Here is a 14,303-nt window from a genome sequence, read left to right as displayed (position 1 = left end):
TCCCTGAAACCAGTGAGTGTGAATTACCTTACATTGCAAAAGAGAGTTTGTTGATGTGACTAAGGGTTTTGAGATGGGGAGATTATGGTGGATTATCCAGTTGAGCCTGATGAAACCATAAGGGTCTTTACAAGAGGGAGGCAAGAGGGTAAGAATAAAGATGGAATAAGGGGCCATGAGTTAAGGAATGCAGGTGGCTTCTAGAAACTGAAAAGGCAAAGAAAGGGGTTCTCCTCTAGAGGCTGCAGAAGAAATACAGGCTTGCCGATACCTTGGTTTTTGTTCAGTGAAACCCATTTAAGATTTATGACCCCCAGCATCGTAAAATAATCCATTCTTGTTGTTTTAAACCTCTAAATATATGGTAACTTGTTACAGCAGCCGTAGGAAACTATTACACCTTCTATTTGTAGTTTTATTTTTAAAAAATCATAATTGAACTGTGTCAAATTATTTTTCTACATTTCTCCAGGTGATCGTTTTTTCCCCCCTTTATTCTACTAATATAGTGCATTAACACTGATGTTCAGTTTTTTTATATGAAACTTTTAGTATTTTATTCATTTTCATAGTTTTACAGCATTAGTAAAAATAATGGCCATTATAAATAAGTATAAAATGGAAGTTGAGGAAAATATAACCCTAAGTCTTCCTTGACTCCCACCCTCCCACCAAAAAACTAGCTAGTATATGGCAAATATCCTTTTCACACATTATCTTTAGACATACATTCACTTTGTAGTGGTGGATGGTTTAGTCGCTAAGTCACGTCTGACTCTTGTGATCCCACAGACTGTAGCCTGCCAGGCTACTCTGTCCATGGGGTTTTCCAGGCAAGATTACTGGAGTGGGTTGCCATTTCCTTCTCCAACTGATGTTCAATTTTTAAATCAACTTGTATTCCTGGGATAAAGCCAATTTAATCATATTGTGTCATCGTTTTTATATATTGCTGGGTACAGTTTGCTAACAGCATATTAAGGATTTTTTTTGTCTATATATATGTATATATATTAAGGGATATTGGTCTACAGTTTTCTCATAACGTTTTTGTCTGATTTTTATAGTAAGTTAATTGGTGGTCTCATAAAATGGGTAGGAAAATGTTACCTTCTCTATTTTCTTAAGAGAATTTGTGTAAAATTGAAATTATTTCTTCTTAAATATTTGATAGAACTCACTAGTGAAGCCATCTGCCCAGAGTCATCTTTGCAGCAAGTTTTAAAATTATGAATTCAACTTCTGCAATAGATACTGGTCTATTCAAATTTTCTATTTCTTGTATCAGTGTTGGTAATTTGTGTCATTTAAGGATTTGTCCATTTCATCCAAGTTGTAGAATTTATTGGCATAGAGTTGTTTATGCCCTTACCCTTTTAATGTGTGTAGGATCTATTCTGTAGTGATGTCCCCTCTTCCTGATGTTGGCGATGTGTGTGTGTGGTATTTTTCCTTTCTTTCTTGATCAATCTAGCTCGAGGTTTATCAATTTTATCAATCTTTTCAAAGAATCAGCATTTGATTTTTCTCTATTGTTTTCTGTTTTTTTTATTTCTGCTTTATTTCCTTCTACAAAAATTTATTTTTTCCAGCTTAAGGTAGAAACTTTATTTTATGCCTTTCTTTTCTTCAAATATAAGGTTTAAAGCTAAAAATGTATTTTTAAGTCCTAATTTAGCTGAGCTCACAAATTTTTTTTTTTTTCACAAATTTTTATTTGGTTAAAAATAGTTTCTAAAAAATATATATATTTTCTAATTTTGCTTGTGATTTCCTCAATCTCTGGGTTATTTCCAATTATCTGGGAATTTTCCATATATCTTTTTGTTATTAATTTATAATTTAATTGTAGTCAGAAAACATACCTTTAATTATTTCAATGTTTGTTAATTAAACCAAACGGGCTGGTTGCATTGTTCAACTATTCTATTTCCCTACTGATTTTCTATCCTATCACTGCCTCTTCCAGGTTGTCTGTGCCAGTTCTCTCATCTGTAAAGTGGGGATAATTGTACCTACCGCATAGGGTGGTTATGACAATTATATCCCATATAAAAGGTGCATAGTAAGCACTCAATAAATGAAAGCTACAGATAGCTTTAGCTCCTTAGATAGTAATAATAGATTATTACCATTATACCACTAAAGAACCCTCTTCCTATTTGGCTTCTTAAAAAAATAATTTTATTTATCTATTTGTGACTGATCTGGGTCTGCATTGCTGTGCATGGGCTTTCTCTAGCTGTGGATGCTCTTCTTTGTGGTGTGTGGGCTTGTCATTGTGGTGGCTTCTCTTGTCACAGAACACAGGCTCCGGGCCTGCGGCCTCAGAAGCTGCAGCCTGTGGCTCGGCAGTTGCAGCTCCGGGGCTGCAAAGCACAGGCTCAATCGCGGCGCACGGGCGCAGTTGCTCCTCGGCATGTGGGATCTTCCCGGATCAGGGGTCAAATCCACGTCTCCTGCAGTGGCAGGGGGTTCTTTACCACTGAACCACGAGGGGAGCCCCCCGTTCGCTTTGACGAAGTGTTGACTGAAGAAGTGAATCCCACGGTAAAGTTATAGAGAGCTCTCACATGTATCCTCATCTGCTGAAAGTTACTATTCTAGGCCTGATTTTATATAGTTAAAATTTTATATAGTCCTTTTTTTCTCTATTTTTCAACCATGGCCAGTTATCTGTTTTTTGTTGAAACCTATCATCTGTATACTTTAAATATTTGCATTTTCATTTTATATAAGTTATATCTCAATAAAGTTGATTTTAAAAACTAAAACAGGCAATTCCCTGGTGGCCCAGTGGTTAGGATTCTGGGCTTTCACTGCTATGGCCCAGCTTCAGTCCCTGGTCTGGGAACTGAGATCCCATAAGCCACGTGGCATGGCCAAAACTACCACCACCCCCCTAAAAAAAAAAGAAAAAACTGGAAAAATTCTGTCACTTGCATCAGTGTATATAACGTTCATGTATGAAGCTCCAATACTATGGTCACCTGATGCAAAGAACCGACTCATTGGAAAAGACCCTGATGTGGGGAAAGATTGAAAACAAAAGGAGAAGGGGGCAGCAGAGGACAAGATGGTTATACAGCTGACTCAGTGGACATGAATCACTGACTCAGCGGACATGAATCACTGGCTCAGTGGACGTGAATTCGAGCAAACTCCCGGAGAGAGCGGAGGACACCATAGCCTGACATGCTACAGTCCATGGGGTCACAAAGAGTCGGATACGACTTAGTGACTGAACAACAGCAACAGGTTAAAGGCTGATGATAAAAGCAACACCCAGATGCCCACCTGTCAGCTCAAACCGTGCACCATTACCTTTGAAGCCCCTTGGCTGCTTCACTGTGTCCATCAGTTTCGTTTCTTCCTAGCTTTGCCACACATGCAATATAGTCAGTATAGTCTTGGCTGCCTCTGAACGTCACATAAACAGAATCATCCTGAATGTGTGCTTCTGTGACTTGCTGTTTCTGCTCATCTTTGTGAACATTTACCTATGCTTGTGTGCATGGCGCTTATTACCTTTTACTACAGAATAGTGGGGCTTCCCTAGTGACTCAGATTGCAGAGAATCTGCCTGCAACACAGGAGACCTGGGTTTGATCCCAGCATCAAGAAGATCCCCTGGAAAAGGAAATGGCAACCCACTTCAGTATTCTTGCCCGGAAAATTCCATGGACACGGAAGCCTGGTGGCCCATAGTCCATGGGGTCACAAAGAGTTGGACACTACTGAGCGACTAACACTTTCACTGAATAGTGTTACTTTCTGGAATCTACCATTCTCTTGAGTTCATACGGGCTGTTTGCAGTCTGGGGCTTTTCTGAACAATGCTGCTCTGAATATTTTTGGTTTTGTATTGGCAAGGGATCATGCTGGGATGGAACCACTGGGTTGTGAGGTATGAGCATGTTCAACTCGACTAGTTAATGCCAGCTGTTTCCAAAGTGGCTTATACTGACTTACCTTTCCACCAGCAGGCTAAGAATTCCTTTTTCTCTGCATCCTTGCTAACATCTACGATCACGTTCTAACACTTCTGCCCACATGGATCTTTATAATAACAGCCAACACTTAATGCTCACATCAGCTGTGGCAGGCCCTGTTCTCAGCATTGTGTATGCATGATCTCATTTCATCCTCAAGAGAGCCCTAGCTGTTATGAATGTGTCATTTGTGAACAAGAGAGCAAGTCTTTGTCTTTCCCCTCCCCTTCTGTCTGAGCCTGGTGGCCACTCTCTGTGGCCATTTCACATGTTCCTTCTCCCATCCTGGGCAGGGCTGGGTCCCAGCACGGCCTTAGTCCCACCCAGAGCCTTTCCTCCTCAGGCTGTTACTCCCTGTCTGTCCGCCTCAGCCGCCCGGCCTCCTGGGACCGGATCAGACACTACAGGATCCAGCGCCTTGACAATGGTTGGCTGTACATCTCACCACGCCTCACCTTCCCCTCTCTCCTAGCTTTGGTGGACCATTACTCTGGTACGGCCGCCCCCCACCTCATGTGAGAGTAGATGGGGATTTGGGCTCTGGGGGCAGTCAGTCATCTCTTGGACACTTTACCTGCTGGAGAATATCCAGACAGAAGAGGGACCAGCCCTTTCACTACCCCAGTCCCTGTGCCAAGAAACGCAGCCTGGGAGCCCCGGCTTCATCTCACGCCGACAGAGCCACTCAGATGTCCTGTGGGTGTGTAGGCCAGTACCTCACCCACCACTGTGGTTCTGAGTCAAGGTCCCCCATGGCTGGCACGTTCTCTCCGCAGGAATTAGGCCCACAGCTGTTGTTACTATGGAATTTAGTCAATTCTCAGCATCTTCTGGTGCCTATCCTGTAACAGCAGTGTCAGAGACAGAGAGGAAAGACCACTGCTGAGAAAACTGATCAGGGGGTTTCTGGACAGCTGTTCCAGGCAGCAGATACCGACCGAACAAATGGAGACTGATCATTCCTTAGCTTTCTTCTTTCCAAAGCACTTTCCTAATCAGAAAACTGGGGCTCAAAGAGGTCCCTCAACTTACCCAAAATCACACAGTAAAATTAAGTCTCCCCAGTTAGCCCAGAATCTTTGACTGCATCTCAGCTTCCAGATGAACAGTTTGGGGCTCCCAATGCCACCAGCGAAGTGTGGGAGGCTGTCAGGGTGAGGGTGGTTGGCTGGGGAGAGAAGTGGGGCTGGAGTCGACCAGCTCAAAGATCTAGGTCTCTTCCTCAGAACTGGCAGATGACATCTGCTGCCTCCTCAAGGAACCCTGTGCCCTGAGGAGGGCTGGCTCACTCCCTGGCAAGGCCATACCCCCACCTGTGACTGTGCAGGCGACACCACTCAACTGGAAAGAGCTGGACAGGTGAGGGGCCCCTGGAATGGGAAGGTGGAGCAAAGAGTTAGAAGGACCCACCCCTGGGAACCTGGACTGGGGGTGTCACCTTCAGGGACACCTGGGAGCCACTGAGCATTGTCTGAACTCAGAGGCCAGCCCGGGCTCAGCAGGTCTGCTGGGGGGACCAGCAGGGATGCCAAAGCGGGCATGGATACAGGGCATGCCTGGACACCAAGGTGGCCGGGGTGGATGGGCAGACAAGATGGGATACAACAGAGTACCAGCCCTGAGTGAGGTCAAGCAGGGGTCTGATGTGACAGGGAACAGGGAACCAGGGGGTTTCCAGCAGGTTCTGAGAGCAGGGACTGTGTGGCAGGGGCGGGGAGGAGGCTGAGGCCCCCGACTCAACTCTGTCCCCTCTCCACAGCTCCCTCCTGTTCTCTGAGGCATCTGCCGCAGGGGAGGAGTCCCTCCTCAGTGAGGGGCTCCGGGAGGCCCTGAACTCCTACATCAGCCTGACTGACGACACCTCCTTGGACGAGGCCAAGGCCGAAAGCAGACGGCGAAAGGGGAACCAGGGCTGCAGCGCCTAGAGCCCCATCTCAGCTCAGCCTGAGCGAGCACCCCAGAGGCAAGGTTGCACGGAGGGGAAGGGAGGTTTGGGACACAGAGGCACATCCAGGGTCCCACCAGTATCCTCTGGTCCTTCCCCTCTTAGCCCTAAGAAGTCACTTAACCTCCTCCCAGTGTGATGACATGGCCTACAACCTCTAGTTCAAGTCTAGAGCAGTTGAGAACGGGGCCAGGACTCCAAAATGAGACCAGATGTCCTCTGGGGTCTGACCCAGTCAGTTCCTGAGTTTGGGATCTCCAGTGTCATCTCCTTCTGCCTGTCGAGAGTCATTCTCCATCCCACAACTCCTCCCACAAGTTAGAAAACCTCCACCAGCATCAGGGCAGAAAAAGTAACAATTTAAAGAAAACTGACCAGTCTCACTCAGAATGCTACACCTCTGAAGGTAGGACTGCGGCCTTGGAAGGAACAGGAAAGCAGAGGGGATGGGTGGCTTAAACAGCAGCAGAACCTGGGCTGGCCAGCTCCCACCTGACCGCCACGCCAAGAGCAAGACCTCCGACAGTCCAGGTCCTCCACATCCCTTCTCTGGACAGTCCTAGCTCTTGGGTTTCTTTCATTGTGTAACTCATCCTTTGAACCTGGCTACGCTCTTCTAGCTGTAGCAGCCTTGCCACCTTGTGGCCAAATGCAAAACGACACCATCTGAGCCCAGCACACTGCAACAAGGTTACAGTCACATTCCCTGGGCGGGGGCATCAGAGGGTGGTAAGCCCTCTCTCCACAAAGTCAAGGCCACCGCCTGTACCAACTCCAGTCCTCCATTTCCCTGCTGCCCATGAAAGGAAAGGGGCCTGGCTGAAGCTGCTAAGTGAGCAGAGAGAAGAGGGAAGAAGGAAGGGGAGGGGAGGACACCGCCTCTATTGCCCTACTGGGTTCTGAAGCTAGAGTGGAGGTGGGAAAGGCTTTACCAGTATCATCAACAGGGTCTCAATTAAAGATCTGATTTATTCAAGTATCTGAAAACATTCTACAATGAAAACCATTATCAGATGCTGCTTGTACTGTGCTATGGACCATGCACATACTGCCATACTGTTTTCAGAAGACTTGAAATGCCCATGATTGGTAGTTTAAAAACTGTACACCTGATGGAGAAGGAAGACAATTTAATGTTTCATCCAGATCCAGAGGTGCAGCAAATTAAAGGACAGCTCCAAACTGGCAAACAGGTATCTCATGATGGTCTCCAAGAAGGAACAGTTGGCGATGGACAGTTCAAAAGTGCTTCTCCAAAAGGTGGATGGTTCTTTAAAAAGTTTCAGGTCGCAACCCTTGCAGAAGACACTGACGCCCAACACACTGATTCTCGGTCCAGGAAACATGGGTCTTCCGGGTTCCACGTGGCTGGGGAGCCCCTACCAATCATGCTTCTGTGCTGTGACTAAGGGGTCTCTGGACCGGACAGGGAGCAGGCGGGGGCCGTGCACCGTCAGTCATAGTGGATGGCAGTGTAGAAGATGATCCAGATGACCTAGAGAGAAAAGAAGCAATGTTTACAGGTCCCTTCACCGACAGAGTCAACACAGGCTCCTACTCCACCAAACAAAAGCGTCCTAACAAAGTGAGCACAGTGGACTTCCTGGGGGCAAGCCAATGCACAAGCTGCTTGGGGGCTTACATAATTTCACTGAAAACAAGATGTCTCCAGTAGAACCTAGGACCACCTTGCTGTGCTCCCAGAGGACCCTGGACAAGTCTCTCCTCCTGCCAAACAGTGTGAGGGCTTAGAGTTACAGATGTGGAAATGATGGAGGTAAAGCAAATTGTACTGCTAGTAAGTGTAACTCATGTCATACCCTGTCAGCTTCATATCAGAGCAGAGGTTCTCAAACCTGACTGTCCTTGGCAATCTTCTAGAATCTTTAAAAACATAGAGATGCCCAGGTGCCACCTCCCAAAGATTCTGACTTCATCACTCTGGGCTAGGGTTTACGACTTTTAATATATAACTTTGAGATCTAATTCATTGTTCATGAAGTTTACCCCTTTAAAGTATATACAATTCAGAGGTTTTTCATATATTCGGAGTTATGAAAACATTTTAGAGCATTTTCATTACCCTGCAAACAAAACCTATTCCCGTTAATAGTTACTTCCCATTTCCCTTCCCACCCCTGTCCTAACAACCACTAATCTACTTTTTATCCATATGGGTTTGCCTCTTCTGAACATTTCACATAAACAGAATCACAACATGTGGCCTTTTGTGTCTGCATTTTTTCCACCTGGAATCATGTTTTCAAGGCCCACCCATGTTGGAGCCTGTACCAGTACTTCAGTCATCTTTAGGGCCGAGTATTCCTACTATATGGGTATATGGCATTTTATCCAGCCATTCGTCAGGTGATGGCAAATGCAAAAAATTTCCATTTGGAGACTATTATGAATATATGTGTTAAATGTTTCCCAGTTATCAGTATGCAGCCAGAGTTGAGAATTAGATGCAGAAGTTGACAATGAGCCCTGCATTCACTCACCACAGGGAGACTACAGAGTGCCGCACCCCACATCTTATGAGACAACATTAACTCAAGAAAGGCCCTCCAGCCTCAGGAGTCTTGAAAAAACAGTACGCAAATCACACAATGTAACTATCAAAGGGCTCCCCTTGAATAACAGAGAGCTCTAGGAAATGACAAGCCTTGCTGTGAAATTCTCAGTTACACATACCATGAACAAGGCAAACGACGTCATAAACCCTTCTTTCGTGAGCTCCCACGTGCCGCCATATTCTTCCTCGTCTATCTGCAGGTAGTTGCTGAAGTACAGGTACAGGACGCCCGCGTTGATCAGGCAGAACCTGGAGCAAGGGAGGACAAGCACCAAATGAGCTGCAGGCGTGGAGGACCCAGAACTCCCACCAACAGTGTCCAGCTCTGTCAGGGCACTGGCAGCTGCAGTTAACCGTGTCATGGGGGCAAATGAAGTGATCCATGAAAACACACCTAGCTCCTCAGTGGAGCTGCCCACGTGGTTGTGTCAGAGAAAAAAAACCTCTTTTTAGTTGATCGGCAAGCATATGTAAGTTCTCCAAGCCCCCTTGAAGACAGACAGAAGGCTGCTGAACAATCCCAAATAAGACCAGTTCCTGACGGCCTCCAGGTAGTTGCAGCTCGGGAAGGGGGGTGGCCATGGAAAAAACCCATGTGAAGCTGCTGCTTCACGGCCTAATCAGGCAAGCAAGGGCATGGTAAAGCAGCCTCTGCATAACCCCCAACGGGAGACAATTTCTGAGTGTTCACTGGCGGCTACTGCACTCGATGCAGAGGTGAACATGGCAGTGCCAGCCGTCAGCTCACCATCTATGAGGGGGGCAAAAACAACAGTCAGAGTGGATTGAAACCAGAGGGTTCAGAAAGGTCTCTGACCCCCATCACATATGATTTAACGGATGCAGGAATCGGAATACTGAGACTAGAAACACAGCACTGTGCCCCACTGATCTCTCGGTCCTGTGGCTGTGTAAAAGTTATATTCATGGAGTGACCAGAACTTCCTTTATGATCTTTCCTCTTACAGCGCCTAATCTTAGGGGGACTATATGCCTTAGGCCACACCCCTCTGAAGGCTGCAGTGGAAAATGTAAAGAGAACAGGTGCCTCCTGGCGGATGAAGTGTGAACTGCTGCAGGGCATGGTAGGGCAGTGTGATGACAGGAGTATAAATCCTTGTGCAAGGTGGGGAGGGGGTGTGCTACAGACCTAAGGCTGTCTGAGCAAGGTGAGGCTGAGGCAGAGTCTGAGTAGTCAGTATGGGCTTTCTCAGGCCAGAAAGAACAAGAGTTGGGAGATCGGTTTAGACCTGTTTCAGGACATCAGTACAAATAAAGTTTGAGGACAGGGAGTGGGAAAATGGCTGAATGGGGAGGCAAGAAGCCCCGAAGGCTTCGAGTCTAAGTGCTTGGGAGAACCATGGGTCCAGCAATAGAAGCAGGGAGTCAGGGAGAACAGACGGTTTTTCTTGTATATCACACAAACTACAGTCCCTGGCTTAGCTATGTCATGGCCATATTCTTACCTGCTACTAGAAGTCTGGGGACCCAGCCAATCTGGCCACATCCCTCTGACAGGAGTTTCATTTTGGACAGGCTGAGTTAGTGGCTCTAGACAGAGCCTACTAATGGGACTTAGAAATGTCACTGGGGCTCAGCTACTAAGCTCATTTAGACTCTCCTACTGTAAAAGTGGTTGCTTAATGAGATGAGAAAGGGAAATACAAGTGAAAGAGACAAAGGATGACAGGGAGAGAGAAAATGGCTGACATTGGGCCTGCCTGCCAAGGTTCACACACTAAGTAGAAAGTGAAGTCACAGCATTTAAATGTCTGGTGGTCAAGGGGGAGGGGTCAGGAAAGGACTGGAAGTCTCCACACTGAGATTTAAGGATGGGCATCCATTCTATATTGTAAACATGAGAACCACACACCAAATGTATGGGCAAAGACAAGCATGCTGGATTGGGGTGGGGGGCAGGGGGCTGTGTGCGTGTGAGTTGCTCAGCTGTGTCCAACTCTTTGCGACACCATGGACTGTAGCCTGCCAGGCTCCTCTGTCCATGGGAGTCTTCAGGTAGGAATATTAGCGTGGGTTACCATTTCCCTCTCCAGGGGATCTTCCCGATTCAGGGATGCATCTCCTGCATTGGCAGGTGGGTTCCTTACCACTGAGCCACCAGGGAACCCTGACTAGCGTGAGTCTTTGCTGTATTATTCCCAGATTGGGTGACTTCAGAGAAATCCCTCAGGGCTCCTGCAAGACGGAGACAGGTGCAGGGGGTTCGAACCACTGTTACCCTCTCCTAGAAAAGTGATCTGGGGAAGACAGGAGACTACTTTTTTTTGGCATTTAGATTGCCTTCTGCCATCTCTGGCCATTTTCCTGGTATCTGCCTTTTTTTCTCACAGGAAGCTCAAATGGGGTGACCAACATTCTAAAAATGTGGTATGTATCTTCATAGCACTTCCACCCTGAGAAGACCTCTATGAACCCCAGGTCCTGCCTGCATCTCATCCTCCTCAATGAGTCCTCATCAAATGTCCACTCTGTCAAAAGTGAGTTGGAGGATAAAGCCTATGGTTTCCTTGGACAAACAGTTTGCTCAGCATCATAAATCAAAAACCTCTTTAGCTGGGAGAGAGGACTATACATTCGTTTTCGGTTACCTTCTGAGAAAACAGCCAACTCAAATGAGTTTGAAATGATTTCACACTTTTCACCCCAGAGTAAGGAAATAAGACATGTGATCACAGTTAACACATCTATGTGGTTTTCCAATGTTGAGTACTGACAGTTTGTATTCCCTGTGTGAAAAGAGAAAAGGCCAGAGGTTTGCCTGTCCATTTCTACCATAACTTCCCCACGACTCCCATCTTAAGACAATTCCCACAAATCTTTTTAAATCAACCTGGTGGGCATGCAATGACTTCTTAACAAGTTGAGTGATGACCAGGGGCTGGTGTCAAATGCTGCCACTGGCCACAGGTGCACAATAAGGGAAGAAGGACCCGACCTCCTACTTTTTCACTGCCTTTAAAATGTAGGGACCTGGGGCTTCCATGGCAGTCCAGTGGTTAAGTGCTTCCACTGCAGGGGACATGAGTTCGATCCCTGGTCTGGAAACTAAGATTCTGCATGCCATGTGGCAAGGCCAAAAAAAAAAAAAAATGTAGGGACCTAAAACAACTTCTGCCAAAGCCAAGATTCAGGACATCCAGCACAGTGCACAAGGAAGTGATCATCAGGTACAGGAGCTCTTCCACCTCCCAAACTTCCCTAGACAACAGAGGTCATGTCAGAACTAGATTCCTGTTACCAACAGGCAATATAGCAACCTCTTGCATGAGGTCACTATGGACCCATGAATGAATAAACTAACCCAGATCTTCATAAAGGTAACATGCCTGACTCAAGACGTTCCCAGGCCTGCTGAACTGAGGAGTGCTGCATCAGGAGGGCCATCATGGGGCCAGTTTTTTGCTTTAGTCATTACACACACACACAGAAACTTAAAAAGACCAAAAAAACCCAAGACTTACCCTGCTATTCCCAAGAAACCTCGCAATGGTAACACTCCCCAAATGACACCTAGGACCACAGCAATGATCTGTCGGAACCAGTAGATCACATCTAAAAATTCATCCTGTAGAAAAAAGAGAGAATGTATGCATTATCTGGAGGGAGTACTACAAGAGAACCTCTTGTAACAGGTGAGGAACAGAAAAGCTTTCTGCTAAACTCATCTTCCAGAGAAATTTCCCCCCAAAGCAATGGTATTTGGTTCTCCAATCTCTGTATCTTCTTCTTATACTAAATTGTGGGTTAAAAAAATAATATATATTTACTTATCTTGGGACTTCCCCGGTGGCTCAGACGGTAAAGAATTCGCCTGTAATGAGACGTGGGTTTGATCCCTGGGTCGGGAAGATCCCCTGGAGAAGCAAATCACAACCCACTCCAGTATTCTTGCCTGGGAAGTCCCATGGATAGAGGAGCCTGGTGGGCTCCAGTCCATGAGGTCAGAGTCAAGAGAGTCTCTTGTAACAGGTGAGGAACAGAAAAGTTTTCTGCTAAACTCATCTTCCAGAGAAAATTTCCCCCAAGACAATGGTATTTGGTTCTCGAATTTCCACATCTTCTGTACTAAATCGTGGTTTAAAAAAAAAATGATATATTTACTTAAGAGATGGCTTCCAGGGTGTTGTGCTCTAGATTAAAATTTTAGAAAAATCATTTACTTTTTTTTTTCAGAAGCTACAAAAATGAAATCACTGTGACAGTAACTGAGCTACTGGCCAGTTAAATGACCTGGGGATACCTAAACAGACTAACCACAGGCGGAAGGGCTGACTGTGAACCAATTCACTACCACTTCCCCACACAAGGAATTCTGAGTAAGTCACAAAGGAGAGGCTGCATTAGAAACAAAAGTGAAGAAGGTGCCAGCACATCTAATTTTCATACAAGAACATGGAAGATTCAGGTTTCTGACCTTCCCTGGACTGCAGAAACCAGTCCTTACACAAAGAAAGTAAGACATGACACAGCAAATCAGAAAGGTTTTACAACAGCTAGGCAGGACAAGGGCACTTTCAGGAAGTACCTCCCATTCACCCCCGCCCCCTTACAAGAACCCCAGGAAAACCTATTTCATCACTCCAAAAAAAAAAAAAACAACAAGGGAAAGATTGCAGATCTAACAATCTTTTCAGGCCAACTGGAATCAAGCTATTGGCAATAGTTCCTTCCCCACCATGGAGCGGAGGTGGGGAAGTGCTCACATTTATATCTTCTGAATGCATGTGACCAGTAAGGACATCTTGAAGTTCCCCAACCATTCCTCACAAACATTTGGTGGTCTCTCCCCGACCCCTACTCCCCACCACACCGCATGCACAAACGCTCACCCCTGAAAGGCGGTCTCAGTCTCCCCTCTTAACTCTCACACTTATTAGGGTATTCAGTTTTCTCATTCGACAGGAAAGCAATGGTAGCTCACCTTTAGTGAGCCTCACTATGTGTTAAGCACTTTAACGCAGCAGGTACCCCACGTCAGAGTTTTTCTGAGACTCAAGTGAGATGATACACAGAGAGAACCGGACACATAGTAAGTATTCCATAGAAGTCTGCTCCTGTTACTGCTCCTGCCAACGTCTCTGGTAGTTAATTCTACAACATCAGTCACTTACTCAAGATCCTGCTGGCACTAAAAGGCGGAGATGGAATCGAACTCAGCTCAGTCTTGCCGTTCAGGCACGCGACCTGCGTGCGAGGACAACTCCTCCGCCCCTCCTTGCGGGTTCCCGCGTGACCCAGGTGATTTCACCCTTCGACCAACTCTGTGATGAGCCCCGAGCCTGATAGCTGGACCCGCGCAGTTTGCCCCGACACCCCTGGGCCACCCTGAACACTCGGCCGGGCCCGGACCGGGGCAGGGGCAGGAGCTGGTTCGGGCCTGTCCTTTCGTCCCCGAGTCCCAGCCGGCTCCTTGAACGTGCGCCCCCGCTAGTCCCCACCGCACCTTGTCTTCCCAGGCCGCGTCGCTCCGCAGCACCTTGCTCCAGACAGAGACTTTGAGGGCCCCGTTGGCCAGCTGCGGCTGAGACGGCTCCTCCTTCCGCCGCCCGCCGCTCATCCTCCCGTCGCGCCGCCCGGGCCGGGCCTGGGGCGCGCGGGCCGATCTAAAAGGGGTCGGGGTCTGGGGTCGCGGGTCACGGAGCGGGGGTCTGCGGTGGCGGCGACAGCGACAGGCTCAGCAGATCGGTTCAGCGGCGCCCCTCCGGCAGCCTGCACTTGCCCAAACACCCGGGCTCTGTTGGCTCGGTAGAGACCAGGCGCGCGGAAGGCG

At 47.1% G+C, this 14,303-nt stretch overlaps 2 protein-coding genes across 3 annotated transcripts in view; one reads left to right on the top strand and one right to left on the bottom strand.

Annotated features, from left to right (window-relative positions):
• SLA2 (Src like adaptor 2) overlaps positions 1-8,156 on the top strand; it is a 25,673-nt gene extending 17,517 nt beyond the window's left edge. For both annotated transcript variants that reach the window (XM_061127206.1, XM_061127205.1), the window contains exons 6-8: positions 4,336-4,485; positions 5,219-5,351; positions 5,752-8,156. In XM_061127206.1, coding sequence (XP_060983189.1) covers positions 4,336-4,485; positions 5,219-5,351; positions 5,752-5,917 — 449 coding nt within the window. In that variant the 3' untranslated portion in view covers positions 5,918-8,156. The remainder of the gene's footprint in view (positions 1-4,335; positions 4,486-5,218; positions 5,352-5,751) is intronic.
• On the bottom strand, positions 6,887-14,303 carry RAB5IF (RAB5 interacting factor). The gene is made up of 4 exons (XM_061127211.1): positions 13,977-14,303; positions 11,995-12,098; positions 8,632-8,761; positions 6,887-7,432 (listed from the first exon to the last, which is right to left on the bottom strand). The coding sequence occupies exons 1-4, from the start codon at positions 14,088-14,090 to the stop codon at positions 7,391-7,393; spliced, it is 390 nt and encodes a 129-aa protein (XP_060983194.1). The 5' UTR covers positions 14,091-14,303; the 3' UTR covers positions 6,887-7,390.

The sequence above is a fragment of the Dama dama genome, chromosome 23 (assembly GCF_033118175.1).
Source record: "Dama dama isolate Ldn47 chromosome 23, ASM3311817v1, whole genome shotgun sequence".
Lineage (NCBI taxonomy): Eukaryota > Metazoa > Chordata > Mammalia > Artiodactyla > Cervidae > Dama > Dama dama.
Note: the sequence above shows the minus strand (reverse complement) of the source record. Positions and strands in the feature narration are given on the sequence as shown.

Excerpts from the sequence above, each read along its gene's own strand:
- RAB5IF (XM_061127211.1), bottom strand. The coding sequence starts at position 14,090 with ATGAGCGGCGGGCGGCGGAAGGAGGAGCCGTCTCAGCCGCAGCTGGCC. Across the intron at positions 8,762-11,994 it reads GGTTTCTTGGGAATAGCAGG|GTTCTGCCTGATCAACGCGG; the intron begins GTAAGTCTTGGG and ends CCCTTGCTCCAG. Across the intron at positions 7,433-8,631 it reads CGTCGTTTGCCTTGTTCATG|GTCATCTGGATCATCTTCTA; the intron begins GTATGTGTAACT and ends TTTTCTCTCTAG.